Genomic DNA, 13,362 nt, shown 5'->3' with positions numbered 1-13,362 from the left:
AAAAGAAGATCGTAGAACATACTTAGATACGAACACACGACGTATATTGTTCTCTGTTGGCTATTAAATCCTCAAAATGTCTAAGCCTTGTTCTCTTTACTAGTATATCTTAAAAATCCATCCTCTACCTACATATAAGAAAACATTTACGTTTGAACAAATTCTATAAACGCCACATCATCCCGGTTTATGGGTTTTTTTTTTTTTTTGTCCAAACCCGGTTTATGGGTTAAGTTGTTGCTTTAGGGATGGTTCAGTAATTAAAAGGCTACTCGACACTCTTTTTAATGGTTTTGATAATTAAGAATAGTTTTGGCTGAACTACTTTAAAATTATTGAACTAAAAAAACAATCAAATGAGTTGATCGAGAGAACTGCTAGTAGAGAGAAGCTCGCACATATGTATATGATTGTTATTGGATTTATTGCTTGTAGTATTCTTCATATAGTTTCCATCATAAAATAAGTTAGAAAACTATGTCACATTTCTTTTTTATTCATTATAAAAAAAAAAAAAAATTGAAAAGTTTTTTTCGAAAATCAAAACTTCGAGAAGGATGGGGTTGACAAATTCATATAACCAATCGAATTTAATAATTTTGAGATAGACAAATTAGCGTAACCGTTTCACCCTATCCAAGAATTAATTCTTTTCACTCCTATATGCTTTCTTTAATATTTTGACAAAAAAAATTCAACGTCTATTTCGTATTTAGACACAACTATGTTCCTATGGTCCTCCTACACACACATATATATAGCATTGAGTCTCCTCCTTAGAGAGAGAGAGAGAGAGGGAGAGAGAGAGAGAGAGAATTGTGTTCTTGCATAGTTCCAATAATGGCAAAGACGAATCAATCCATCATTATCTTCTGTTCCCTTCTTCTGCTTCTACTCTCTGCAACAACTTCTCATCCTCTTTGCTCAGATTCAAGTAAGTAGTACAGTCCTCTGTCTTCATGTCGTTTTGAGTCTATTTATGTCGTTTTGATGGGTTTTTTTTGTTTTTTTTTTGTCTTTTTGTCAGAGACTCCAGCCAACAACAACGAGACACTCCAGTTCTGCGATTCCTACACAGGACGTTCTTGCTGTACTTCCAAAGATGATCTTCAATTGCAGAATCGCTTCAACTCAATGAACATCTCTGACTCAAACTGTTCCTCCCTTCTCAAATCCATCCTCTGTGCTGTAAGTCTAAATCAAATCCTCAACTTGATCTTTCACTTACCCAATAGCTTGCAATAGTATTGATCTGTTTGAAGCTATTGATTCTGAACCTCTCGAGTTTTTTTTCTTTTAATTTCTTCAGAAATGTGATCAGTCCTCAGGACAACTGTTTGATGATAATTCTGAAATCCCAGTTCTATGCAACTCAACTTCACAAGACTTATGCTCAAAACTATGGGAATCATGTCAGAACATCTCCATTGTCTCTTCTCCCTTTAGTCCCACTCTACTAGGTGGTGCTACTTCGCCTCCTGCTCCCTCTAATTCATCGACGTTAACCGATCTTTGGAAATCCCAATCCGAATTCTGTACCGCTTTTGGTGGACCATCCAACAACATAACCAAATGCTTTAATGGTAAACCGGTTAACAAAGACACTGGTGGTGATGTAAAGCCACCTAAAGGAATATGTCTTGAGAAGATAGCAACCGGGTCTTACTTAAACATGGTTGCTCATCCTGATGGTTCGAACCGGGCCTTTTTCTCTAACCAACCTGGTAAGATTTGGTTAGGAACATTACCGGATCAAGATTCAGGTAAACCGATGGAAATAGACGAATCGACTCCTTTCGTTGATATTACCGATCAAGTCAGTTTCGACACGCAGTTTGGTATGATGGGAATGGCGTTTCATCCTAAGTTCGCAGAGAACGGGAGGTTCTTCGCGTCTTTTAACTGCGATAAAGTCAAATCTCCTGGATGCTCTGGTTGTTGTGCTTGCAATTCTGATGTAAATTGTGATCCTTCTAAGCTACCTAAAGACGATGGTGCGCAGCCTTGTCGTCATCAGACCGTTGTGGCTGAGTATACTGCTAACGGCACTTCCTCGAGTCCTTCAATGGTAAGTTCCAAAACTCTAAAACACATTCAAGATTTGATTTCAACCAAAAACCAGTGTTTCTTGGAGATCAAGATTCTAAAAGAGATTGTTGCTTTAATGATTGTGTGTAGGCAAAGATTGGTAAAGCCTCTGAAGTGAGGAGGATTTTCACTATGGGACTTCCGTACTCGTCATCTCACGGTGGTCAGATTCTCTTTGGACCTGATGGTTATTTGTATCTCATGACTGGTGACGGAGGAGGAGTTTCAGATACTCACAACTTTGCACAGAACAAGAAGTCGTTGCTTGGCAAAATCTTGAGGCTTGATGTTGATGTTATGCCAAGTTAAGTGACGATATCGATCACTAAAGCATTGTATTTGGGAGTTTTGGTTTTGTGTTTTTAACTCTTAGTTTTTGTGTGATTAATACTCTGCAGGCGTATCTGAAATCTCTAAGCTTGGTTTATGGGGAAACTACTCTATCCCAAAGAACAATCCATTCCAAGGAAATGAAAATGAGCAGCCTGAGATTTGGGCTTTAGGGCTACGAAATCCATGGCGTTGCAGCTTTGATTCCGAAAGACCAGATTACTTCTTGTGCGCCGATGTTGGAAAGGTTTGTCTTTCTTTTCTTACGGCTCAAGCATCCAACTCTGTGATGATGCAGCTAGAGTTTCTCATGAAGAGATTGTTGTGTGTAAAATGTAACAGGATACATATGAAGAAGTTGATATCATAACAATGGGTGGAAACTATGGCTGGAGAACTTACGAAGGCCCTTATGTTTTCTCACCGTTATCGCCTTTAAGAAGAAATGTTTCCGCGGACTCAAACCTGACATTCCCAATTCTCGGTTACAACCACTCTGAAGTGAACAAGCATGAAGGATCAGCTTCCATTATTGGAGGTTACTTCTATCGATCCGACACTGATCCTTGCTCTTATGGACGTAAGTCAAAAACTAAACCATATATATAAACACTAAATCTGAAGCCCTAAATCACTAAATCCTCAAACCCTTTTGTTTCAGGTACTTGTATGCAGATCTTTATGCAAACGCAATGTGGGCAGCGATCGAATCACCAGAAGATAGTGGAAACTTCACGGACTCTCTAATACCGTTTAGTTGCAGCAAGGATTCGCCCATGAAGTGTACCGCGGCTCCAGGAGGAGCTAGCTCAGGACCTGCTCTTGGTTACATCTACTCTTTTGGACAAGACAATAACAAGGATATACATTTGCTCACGAGCTCTGGTGTGTACCGAATTGTTCGTCCTAGTCGTTGTAACTTAGCTTGCTCCAAGGAAAACACTACCGCTTCTGCTGGAAAACAGAGCCCTGCTGCTCCATCTCCTCAGCCTTTACCTTCTTCCGCAAGAAACCTCTGTTTCTCTGTGTTTCTGTCATTGTTGTTCTTCTTCTTGTTGATGTTAGTTAACTATTCTATGATGCTCTAATCAAGATCTCACCACCTAAAGTGACGCCTGAAAAGCGGGGACACATTAACCCCTCGAGCGGGATATCAAGCAAGCAAAAGATAGTTTTGGACCATTCTTTTTTTTTTTTTTTTTTTGGACCATTCTTGTTTGTCAGCATTCTCCATAACCCACATCTCTGCACCGTTGCTGCAACATAAGCATCCTAACTTCCCTCTGAAATTTACCAGAGTCAGATTCCTATGCAAGTTTGTCACTGCAGCTTCAGGACTATTGATATGATCAAATCTCTCGGACCTGAAGTCGAAACTCAGCAACATAATTTCACCACTATATGTAATATGTGTTATGATTATTGGAAGGTGCTCTTGCTCCGTAATAGATAGTCCCATTGATGTGTACTTCTCTAACTATTGGAGAGTGATTTCCAATGCCTTGAATGTTCCTCCACCGCATCATCGGATCTCCCAATGTGAAAACTTTACAAACGTGCTCCGACTGATATTGTTCTAAACCATTAATCACGCATAAAATTAACCACCAAACCTTTGCGTTTAAGATGAGAATGATCAACAATAGCTGGTTTTCCACCATACTCTATAGACCCCACAGCCTTACCTAACCGAGGCACCAGATCAGGTGCTTGGAACATATTGTACTCTTCAGATCTAACGTCAAAACTGACAATGGCTCAGGGAGACAAACCGGTTGAAGCCATATAATATATAACTCCATTGATGCACGCTCCTGGTCTTGTAGCTTGTAGGAAGATGATGTTGATCAAACTCAATTCTTTTCCATGAACCTCCGGCTTTTTGTTTGTTAGCATTCTCCAAAAATTCCAAAGAACAACGTTTAAGGAATGTTTTTTTTTTGTTTGCAACAGAAGTAAAATTAAAATTACATAATATATAGTTGCATTGTCTTATTCAACGCGAAAACAATAATAGGATAATGATAATTTTAACTTGGAATAAGAAAAAAAAAAACAAATAATTGTATTCAAGTTTCCAAGTGGATGATGCTTTCACTCTTATCCATAAGTTTCACACAGAAGAACGGCTTAGTAATCCGCTCCAGTTTTCCTTTGATTTCAATCTTCTTCAAATTATTCTTTTGTAGATCATAAAAGAGAATGTATGAAAGGGAAGAAAACTTACAGGGCACCAAGATAACTTCGCCTTTTTGAGTTGTGCCTTGTAACCTAAATCCAATGTTGTTATGGAGTAGATGGATCTGACAAGGCGGTAAAACCAGTGATTTTGTCGACCAGTTTCCAGCACCTTCCAAGACCCATAAGTCCGCATAACCCTTTCCTCCAAGATTGGTATGATCAAAAATAGCTGGTTTCCCACCATATTGTATCAAACCCGCATCTTTGCCAAATTCAGACACGACATGAGGTACTTGGATCATATTTAACTTTTCACACCTAACGTCAAAACTGACAAGGATTTCGCGACACATACCAGTGGAAGCCAAATAATATATAACTCCATCGAAGCACAGTCCTGGTCCGGTAGGATAATGAGGTAAGCCAAACTGAACTCTTTTCCAGGAACCACCTCCAGCTTCTAGTACCAAGACCCAATGCTCCGAGGTTATACGCTTAAAATATTTGGAGGCTGTCACAACAGTGCAGAATACTTTGTATTGGTCAAGAACAGGGTCGTGTCCGAAAGAGTAGACGACTCTATTATGAATACGTTTTTGGGGAAAGATGGTGGATTTTACGGCGGGTAAGTATAGGCTTTCTCTGGTGGTGGGATAATAGATGCACGCTTTAGAACAAACATTGTATAAAAGCAAGCCGCGAAGAATTACCACGTTGCGTCCTCCCATCCCTGGCACGGCCAAATCTTGGTAGAAATACTTATTAGCAGTATTACTAGAAGATGATTTCAATGATAGCAGAAGAGACTTGTGGGGGTTGTTGCAGACCTCCAACTCCATTAATGAACAACACCCGCGCTGGAACTGGTCCACCACAGTGATATACAGACGAGGCGGTCGCCGTGGAGACGCGAGCGTATAATAAAGGTTGCTAAAATATCGAGAACGGATCAGAGAAGACCAGAGCTTTGAAACGCACTTGAACCTCATCAGCGATTTACCAGGTAATCTAGCCATAATCTCGATCACTAGATCCAAAGGAATCTCCGGCGCAAAGAAACTGTCTCCTTCTCGTCTTCTTCCTCTTCCTCTTCCTCTTCCTCTTCCTCTTTCTCTTTCTCTTTCTCTTTCTCTTCCTCTTCTTATCAACTTCGACTTTGACGACCTATTCGACTTTGACGACCTTTTCTTCCGAGGCACAAATAGAGACATACCCATAGCTACAAATTCACAAGCTCCAGCACACACTTCAAACCTTATAAAAAAATCCCTACTCTTCTATAGATGCATATATATATATATAGAAGCAGAAAACTTTGATAAAATTTACTTTTTTTTTTTTGGGAAGAACAAAAAAATAAATAAAGGGAGGTCTTTTTCAGATATGTATGAAGGAGAAACAGAGGAAGGCGAGCAGGGGTGATCAAGAACAGGATCATGTCCGAAGAAGTAAAGTACACTCTTACGGTAGTCTTCTTGAGCAAAGATGTTGGATTTGCAGTTAGGCTTTTGTCTGGTGGTGGGATTACAGATACACGCCTTTCTGCAAACAGTGTATAAAATCAAGCCGCGAAGGATCGCCATGTTGCGGCGGCCTCCCATCCCTGGCATAGTTAAATCTTGGTCGAATGACTCGGCATTAATTAATTTACTAGACGACGATGATTATTTAGTGATAGCAATACAGACTCGCGAGGGTTATGGGGATGCGAAATAAGAGAAGGAAAGAATGAATATTAATAGGAAGTTTAGAAAAAAAAAAAACATCCAATTTTAGATTCGTTCCTCAAGATCAAGAGGAGATATTATACAACCAAAGCCTATAAAATATGCTACCCAAAAAAATACAAAACTAAAAAGCTCTTTGGATTTCTATTTCCTCTTACAAACCAAAGAGAAACGGAGAGTTTGGTTTGTGTCATCTCATGTTGCAGCACTGAGGTTTGCCTGTCAAAACCAACTTATCCCACAAGCAAATCATCTGTCTCGGTGACTGATAATGCGCCGTCAAGTAATTCTCTATGCAACCAAACTGACAAAACCTGAGGTTGTGGATGTAGTCCACCGGTTTTGTACCATTGTTGAATTGTTCTACCCACATTCCCACACTCACATCTTCCATTTTGAACATCTGTAGTATCAAGAATGAGAGGAAGGAAAAAAAAAAAAAGACAAAAGTTAATGTTTCGAATAGATTAGGAGGTAATGTTGGCTGGGAAATTCAGTTGCAGCATACATACCCTTAATTTGTGTTTCTCAAACTCTTTCACTATGAAGCTAGAGATATCGTTTGATAATATGTATCCCGGGCCATTAGCATAAGGTGGATAGTCTTCCTCTGGCCATTCCTGGAAAAAACAGATAATGTAATATTAACTTTTGGATTCAATGAGAAAAAAGAACAGACACAAATGATTCTTTAAGATTATAACTTTGTACCTCATACGTAACAGCCCATTTACCCTGGCGGAGCGGTTTGTGATAATAGTTGATGTTGCCAATGTATAGACTTCTATCCGCGGGTGTTCTCTTTGCTTCACTAAGAACCTCATCCACTTGTACAAATGTATCATCATCACACTTCATGATGAATTTAGCAGCAAGTTGATGAGCCTGCAAAACAGAGAATAGAGACTCTTTTTACCTATATTGAATCATTAGAACACACAGCATCAAGTGTTGAGCGGGACTCACCCCGTACTCGCAAATTGCAACGGTTTTAAGGACGACAAGGTCATAACTGTCCATGTAAGGGACTATAACTATGTCCCCAAAGAATTCAGCTTCCTTCTTTAGCTCCACATTCACTTCCTTCCTCGAGTGCTGCCCAAATAAACACCTGACTGAGTTAAGCTTGCAATTCGATATGTAAAGCTCTTAAATTTAACCTAGAAGACCAATATCAGACCAGATCAGATCACATGTAAACTAGTCTTAAACTTACCAGTGCAACAAAGAACCGAGCCACAACTTTGGAAGATTTAACGAGTTTATGTTGCATCCATGACCTCCTCACAGCCATCCGCTCAGCAAAATGGTTACCAGCAGAAAGGATACCAATGAACATATCAACTTGCTCATCAGGAAGTGATGGGGCTTGCCAATTGCTAGAGAGCTCAAGATGCCTCTGAGGAGCAAAACTAGGATGCGAAGTCGGGAGAGAGCCAGCGAAAACCGAGTGAACATCTATGTCCCCGTTAATGGTTAGACCAGTAGCATCCTCAAGTGTAAACCCCTTCATACATAGCCAAGAAAACACCCACATAGACAATCATCAGTTCACATCAATTACTAATCAAACCACAACAAGTTTAAGCCAACGCAAAACATTGCTTACAGTTCGGTATGGGAATGAAGTGACGTGCTTCCCATCGACACTAACATGATAGCCTTCCAATCCAGCACTAAGAGTAAGCACGAAAAGCTTATCAACTGTGAATGGAAATGGCCATTCAACAGTTACTTTCTTGCTCCGACCTATTAATCGACTAAGCCACCATGAAGCCGCCTTGCTAGACTCTTCTTTAGATGTAATGCTATCATCACGAGCCCATTTCTCGCACTTAACCTGACCATCAACTACAACCATTATCACTGATTAGTATCCCAAACACAAAAAAAAAAAAAAAAGCAAAACAACAGATGAAAGATAAATGCTTTTGAACATATATATATATAGTATATACCAACCAGTCTCTTCATCATCCCTAGATCTCCATCCTTCACATCTTTGTGCTGAGCCCCATTGCATTCTATAACAAGTGTTCTGCTCAATGACAGGCTTACCACTCCAATCACCCTTAAGCCTTGGATTCAAGTGGAGGATTCGAGGTGGTTCTTCTCCTTCCACTGCTTTCAAACCCTGAAGCTCCAACTTAAACTGTGAAACCTTAACAGCTTCATCTCCTTCCTTTAACATCGATATCTTGGGGTCCTTCTCCGAATGAGCAGCTCGTGGCTTCCCAACAATTGTAATGTGTGACCCGAGAGTTAAACCACATGGAAGCTCCATGAGATTGCCACGTTTCGAAAGATCAGAGCCGGTCAAGGAAACAGAGAGAGAGCAAGAGCTATGCTCCTCAGTCTTCTTCTTCTTCTCCTTGTCCAAGTCTTTCAACATTTTGCCAGACTCAAGCTCTTCCCATAGCTTTCGACCAACTTCCCAAGCCACCTTAGCTGACTTGTGAAGCTCCACTGACCCATCTTTACTACCCGGGTTAAAGGTCTCCGGGTCGAATCTCAAACTAGATAGGATCTGGGTCCTCCTCCTCCTCCTCCTTAAACCCAGACCCGGTGCTTCCGATTGTGAATCCTGGTAAAGCAGACTCTTGAAAGGTCGACTGGGAGCTCGTCTCTCTTGTAATTCTCGCTGGCTATTGTGCTTCTCGGGTCGGGTTAACGGATCCTGAGATAAAGAACTGAGACCGGTTTTGAAGACGAAAGGGAATTCGAAAGTGATGAGGAGCATGTAGAGTAACCCAACCGCCATTAGTATCTGAACCGATCTCTGCTTGCTTAGAGAGACGAACATATCGAATTTTTCGAGTTTTGATAACTTCGGCTTCCTCATTCCTAAAACCCTAGTGGTGATGATGATGATCTAAGAGAAACAGAGAAAATCTCCAAAAATTCAAAATTTTCAAAATCAAATAAAAATCAAATCTTGAAGAAACCACGATGAACGGAAACAATCAGTAGATTGATGGGTTTCTATAAAAAAAAAAAAAAAGGGTTTGAATTGAAAATTCAAGAACTTTCCTTGTAAAAAACGAAAAATCTTTGGGGTTGAAGAAAATTCAAAACCCACAAGAAACGCTAAAAAAAAGAAGAAAAATTTAAACTTTCTAAAGAGAGAGAGAGAGAGACGTGTAAAACGTAAGATGAACAGAGCAACGCGTCAGGAAAGATTTGAAGAAGGAAGCAAAGGGAAGAAGAAGAGAAGAAGCGTTAAAGGGGGGGGGGGGGGGGGGGGGGCTTGCTTAGTTAGTGCTGCTGACGTCTGAATAAACCGCCGTTTTGGTCCATCTCTCTCTTCCTTTTTTTCGAATCTTTTTTCTTCCCTTTTTAAATCTTCTTTTTTCCTTATTTTAATTTAGTTTCCGATTTACAGAATGTTATTAGATTCGCTGAATTTATCTTTATGATCTTTGATTAATTTTTAATTGTATTCTCTAAGTAATGTACATAGTTCCATGACCATCAACCAATAGAATAAAAGTATGAGGAAACGTGGGTTATTTTCTGGTCGAATTTTTTAATTAAACTGAAAAATCAGAATTAAAATATTTAAGATTTTGAGGCTAAGTTCAATCAAAAGCTGTCTTGATTAACCGAGACCAAAAAAAACATTAATATGTTATTAGGTTTGATAATATTGAATCAATCATCATACTGTATTTGATTTTAGTAGATACGATTCTTATTTTTTAGTATTTTTTTTGAATTCTAATTGATTGATTAATGACTATTTAGTCGGTGTTAAATAGGCCAACTGTGTATTTGCGTATTACTACTGATTGCATCAGCAATGACTCCCTTTATTCTCATGTTATTTTTGTCTTTTCTTTCTATAATTCTCTTAGTTCTAAAATTCATACTGTAATTAAAACAAAGCGTAAATTAGCAGAACTTGATAATCAAATTAGTATTTCTTGATTTTTTTGGGGTGTAATTAGTGTTTCTTGTTTAAAAAAAAAAGAAGAATTGGAGGAATCTTGAAGAAGAATAAAAGGGGACCGAAGGCTTTTATGGGAAAATGGAAACAGAGGAATTGAATTGGGCTTCATGTGTGACACCTTTGCATCCAGGTGTCTTCTCTTTCTCCATTTGTCTTTTCCACTTTTATTCATTTTCTCCTCTATTTGTTAAATAGTATTTTCTCCATTTCAAAATATAGGATGTTTTAATTAAAACAACACCTTTGCATCCAAGTGTCTTCTCTTTCTCCACTTGTCTTTTCCACTTTTATTCACTTTCTCCTCTATTTGTTAAATAGTATTTCCTCCGTTTTAAAATATAGAATATTTTAACTAAAACACGCAGATTAAAAAGTCTTTACTTTTAACATATTAAACCAATTAGAAACAATACTGCATAATATAAAATACTAAAATAATCTAAAAGTTACATAGAAACTTGAAAACATCCTATATTATGAAACAGAAAACTTTTGTAAAACATCTTATATTTTGAAAACAAAGAAGTAGTATAATTCATCACTTTGAAAAAGATAAAAAAACCTTCTGACCAATAATAAAATACAACGAAAAGATAAATACCCATTCCCACTTAATTCGCCTTTTTATATCTCATCAAGGACTTATAATTTGTTAGTTTATCATAAAAATTGGAACCTGAAATTAAATAAAGTTGGCCTAAAGAATTTCACAATTTCTATTATTTCGGGTCTTAAATATCAGTCGAACTTTTCGTTCTACGCTTTAGATGAACATTCAAACTTTTTTAATTCAATAAATAGTGTTTGAGCGTCTTCTTTTGTTTAAAATTATTTTAGAATGTAGTATATTTTTCTTATATAATTTAGAATATACGAAGTTTTAAGATAGAAAGAACACTCACAAGTTCATGTTCGGAATGGGAAATAATTAATATGTACTACTAGATAACAAGGTGATCACTTAGTAAGCAAGGTTGAAATCATCGAACGATTAATTATCCTCTTGGCTCTTTGCTATATTTTGTTTGCACCTACCTTCATATGCATTTGATAGTAGTTGATTATATTTAAGCTTCCGGAGTTTAAAACAATTAACCTTGAGAACGTTGACAAACAAACAAAAAAACTAAAGCATGTATCATCCAAGTATCCAACCTTCAACATTAAGTAGCTGGAATTTGGCTTTTGTGTTTAAGCATTAATTTTTTTTTTTTTGTGGCCCATTGTCACATCCTCGTATCCTACGTACCGGCGTGTGGTTCCCTCCACTTTATCAATAACTACGTGTAATTTTTTATACATCTAACTTTCATAAAACATACGACTATATTATTAAGTAGGAGACCTACTAATATAAACACTCACCATTAATTGTAAAAGAAACTATAGTTACAAGAATGAAGAAACCAACCGGTGATTCGCGTATATTATTCATTATTGAAATATAGCCGACTTATTATGATTTATAATCTAAACATAGACTTTTCTTTCTTAAATAGCAGAATGAAATCCAACTAACACAGTTTGTTAGCATGCATTAATTTCCTACTGGGCTAATTAATATAAGCTGTTGGTGATTAAGTGATTATAAAGAGATTTGCATTCTGTGTTGTTAAGCTGTTCACGGTTCAGTCATGCCAAAATAAACTGGTACTACTACTTGATCGTATGTGCTCAAGAGCTAACAACAGTACATATTTTAGTAAAGACCAATAAAAGACACTGAAGATGAACATATTATTGTATTTTGCTCATGTTATAAATTAATCTTTAAAAAAAACTATATATCTAATTTTACATCGAAGTTAAAATTTGACACCATGTTGTAGATATTAATTGCTCGTGTATATATATGTATTGTAAATCTTTGCTAAATGATAACAATATTGATGCTCTGTTAGAGACTAGATCGATGATCAATCAAAATAAGAGTTGAGTACATGTACAAACCCCATAACAATGTTGATGCACTATACTCAATCCAATTATAAGCTGTTAGTGATAATGAGAGGTATATATATGATGATCAAATGCTGATTGTTTATAGACATAGTCGTACTTATCTCCATTTATATTCTCCATCATACATGCATGAACAATAATAAATTATGTGCGTCATTAGTTCATTACCAACAATATGTTTGCGTATATATACATATTAGAAGAAATATACTGGACTTCGATGATCTTGACAGTCGACATGTTTGTTGATGGACGTACTTTAAGTTTCTTGTAAATCTCTGGACAATCTTTGTATTTTCTTTGCTGTTTCTATAAAGCCGTTGTTTAAGCTCCTCATCTTGTAACAACAATTCTAGATACAATCCATCAAGTGTATATTTAGTATACCCACATCAAACTCCTCATCTTGGACATTTGGCTAATTCTATATTTAGTTGAGAAAGAGCGGGACTTAAAAAAAGGGAGGGCGATGATAAGAGTGGTGAAAATGAGAATGTATGGTTGTGACATTACAGTCTATCTGATTACACCAGTGTATATTGAATAGTTCTCTAAGTTCTAATGGCGCCCACTTATGTAATATTTATAGACTTTTTGTTGAATATTTTTAAAAATATTAATTAAAAGAAATTAAATAAATTCAATGCAACAAATAGCACATTTGAGACTTTCTTCTGAATATCTTTATGATAAATATATTAAAAAGAGAAATGCAGTTAATATTTTAATTAATTTTTGCGAAAATAATTTTCAACAAAACTATAAGTTTTTTTGTCATTAAGAAGGTTTCGACTTGGCTGAGGAACAAAAGAAGACTTTTATCAGAATCAAAGTCTTCGACTTCAACAAGAATTGTAATTAGAAGACTCCAACACCGACGGTGGAACCAAAGACTTCTCGCAAATCTTTTTAGATGTTTTTTCGTTGACCTTTGAAGTTATGAGAGATCTCTAAATACTTTTGAATCATGGACACTAACATAATCTCAACGAAAAGAGTGGTTCACAAAACTTAAAAATTGGTTCAGAAACAAAACTTGAACTCTAATCGAAAAAAACAAATAAATTAAGGATAATTAATAAAATTTAACATTTGGAAATTATTGTTCAGAATTTTTATGTTTTA

The 13,362-nt window shown here is 37.0% G+C and overlaps 3 protein-coding genes across 4 annotated transcripts; 1 reads left to right on the top strand and 2 right to left on the bottom strand.

Annotated features, from left to right (window-relative positions):
- Positions 1 to 698: 698 nt before the first annotated feature.
- LOC104726863 (HIPL2 protein-like) lies at positions 699 to 3,600 on the top strand. Its single transcript, XM_010445812.3, has 7 exons — positions 699 to 934; positions 1,028 to 1,188; positions 1,310 to 2,068; positions 2,179 to 2,392; positions 2,487 to 2,665; positions 2,761 to 2,998; positions 3,080 to 3,600. The coding sequence occupies exons 1-7, from the start codon at positions 841 to 843 to the stop codon at positions 3,163 to 3,165; spliced, it is 1,731 nt and encodes a 576-aa protein (XP_010444114.2). The 5' UTR covers positions 699 to 840; the 3' UTR covers positions 3,166 to 3,600.
- Positions 3,601 to 4,376: 776 nt separating this feature from the next.
- LOC104726862 (putative F-box protein At5g62660) lies at positions 4,377 to 5,987 on the bottom strand. Its single transcript, XM_010445811.2, has 2 exons — positions 4,955 to 5,987; positions 4,377 to 4,861 (listed from the first exon to the last, which is right to left on the bottom strand). The coding sequence occupies exons 1-2, from the start codon at positions 5,814 to 5,816 to the stop codon at positions 4,488 to 4,490; spliced, it is 1,236 nt and encodes a 411-aa protein (XP_010444113.1). The 5' UTR covers positions 5,817 to 5,987; the 3' UTR covers positions 4,377 to 4,487.
- A 325-nt stretch (positions 5,988 to 6,312) lies between these two features.
- Positions 6,313 to 9,782, bottom strand: LOC104726861 (hydroxyproline O-galactosyltransferase GALT6). Of its 2 annotated transcripts, none has more exons than XM_010445809.2 (7): positions 8,289 to 9,782; positions 7,936 to 8,177; positions 7,543 to 7,833; positions 7,293 to 7,421; positions 7,038 to 7,211; positions 6,839 to 6,946; positions 6,313 to 6,729 (listed from the first exon to the last, which is right to left on the bottom strand). In XM_010445809.2, the coding sequence occupies exons 1-7, from the start codon at positions 9,166 to 9,168 to the stop codon at positions 6,517 to 6,519; spliced, it is 2,037 nt and encodes a 678-aa protein (XP_010444111.1). In that variant the 5' UTR covers positions 9,169 to 9,782; the 3' UTR covers positions 6,313 to 6,516. The 2 variants fall into 2 exon arrangements, with proteins under 2 accessions (XP_010444111.1, XP_087329710.1); XM_087473584.1 differs by having other exon boundaries at positions 8,285 to 9,704.
- Between the last annotated feature and the right edge of the window lie 3,580 nt (positions 9,783 to 13,362).

This window comes from Camelina sativa, chromosome 11 (assembly GCF_030686135.1).
Source record: "Camelina sativa cultivar CO46 ecotype springtype chromosome 11, ASM3068613v1".
Taxonomy (NCBI): Eukaryota; Viridiplantae; Streptophyta; class Magnoliopsida; order Brassicales; family Brassicaceae; genus Camelina; species Camelina sativa.
This window is presented reverse-complemented; position numbering and strand designations above follow the sequence as displayed.

Coding starts and splice junctions, on each gene's coding strand:
- LOC104726863 (XM_010445812.3), top strand. CDS start 841: ATGGCAAAGACGAATCAATCCATCATTATCTTCTGTTCCCTTCTTCTG. Junction 935..1,027: donor TCCTCTTTGCTCAGATTCAA/GTAAGTAGTACA, acceptor TCTTTTTGTCAG/AGACTCCAGCCAACAACAAC. Junction 2,393..2,486: donor TGATGTTGATGTTATGCCAA/GTTAAGTGACGA, acceptor AATACTCTGCAG/GCGTATCTGAAATCTCTAAG.
- LOC104726862 (XM_010445811.2), bottom strand. CDS start 5,816: ATGGGTATGTCTCTATTTGTGCCTCGGAAGAAAAGGTCGTCAAAGTCG. Junction 4,862..4,954: donor ATATTATTTGGCTTCCACTG/GTATGTGTCGCG, acceptor AATTTGGCAAAG/ATGCGGGTTTGATACAATAT.
- LOC104726861 (XM_010445809.2), bottom strand. CDS start 9,168: ATGAGGAAGCCGAAGTTATCAAAACTCGAAAAATTCGATATGTTCGTC. Junction 7,212..7,292: donor TTGCAATTTGCGAGTACGGG/GTGAGTCCCGCT, acceptor TCTGTTTTGCAG/GCTCATCAACTTGCTGCTAA. Junction 6,947..7,037: donor AATGGGCTGTTACGTATGAG/GTACAAAGTTAT, acceptor TGTTTTTTCCAG/GAATGGCCAGAGGAAGACTA.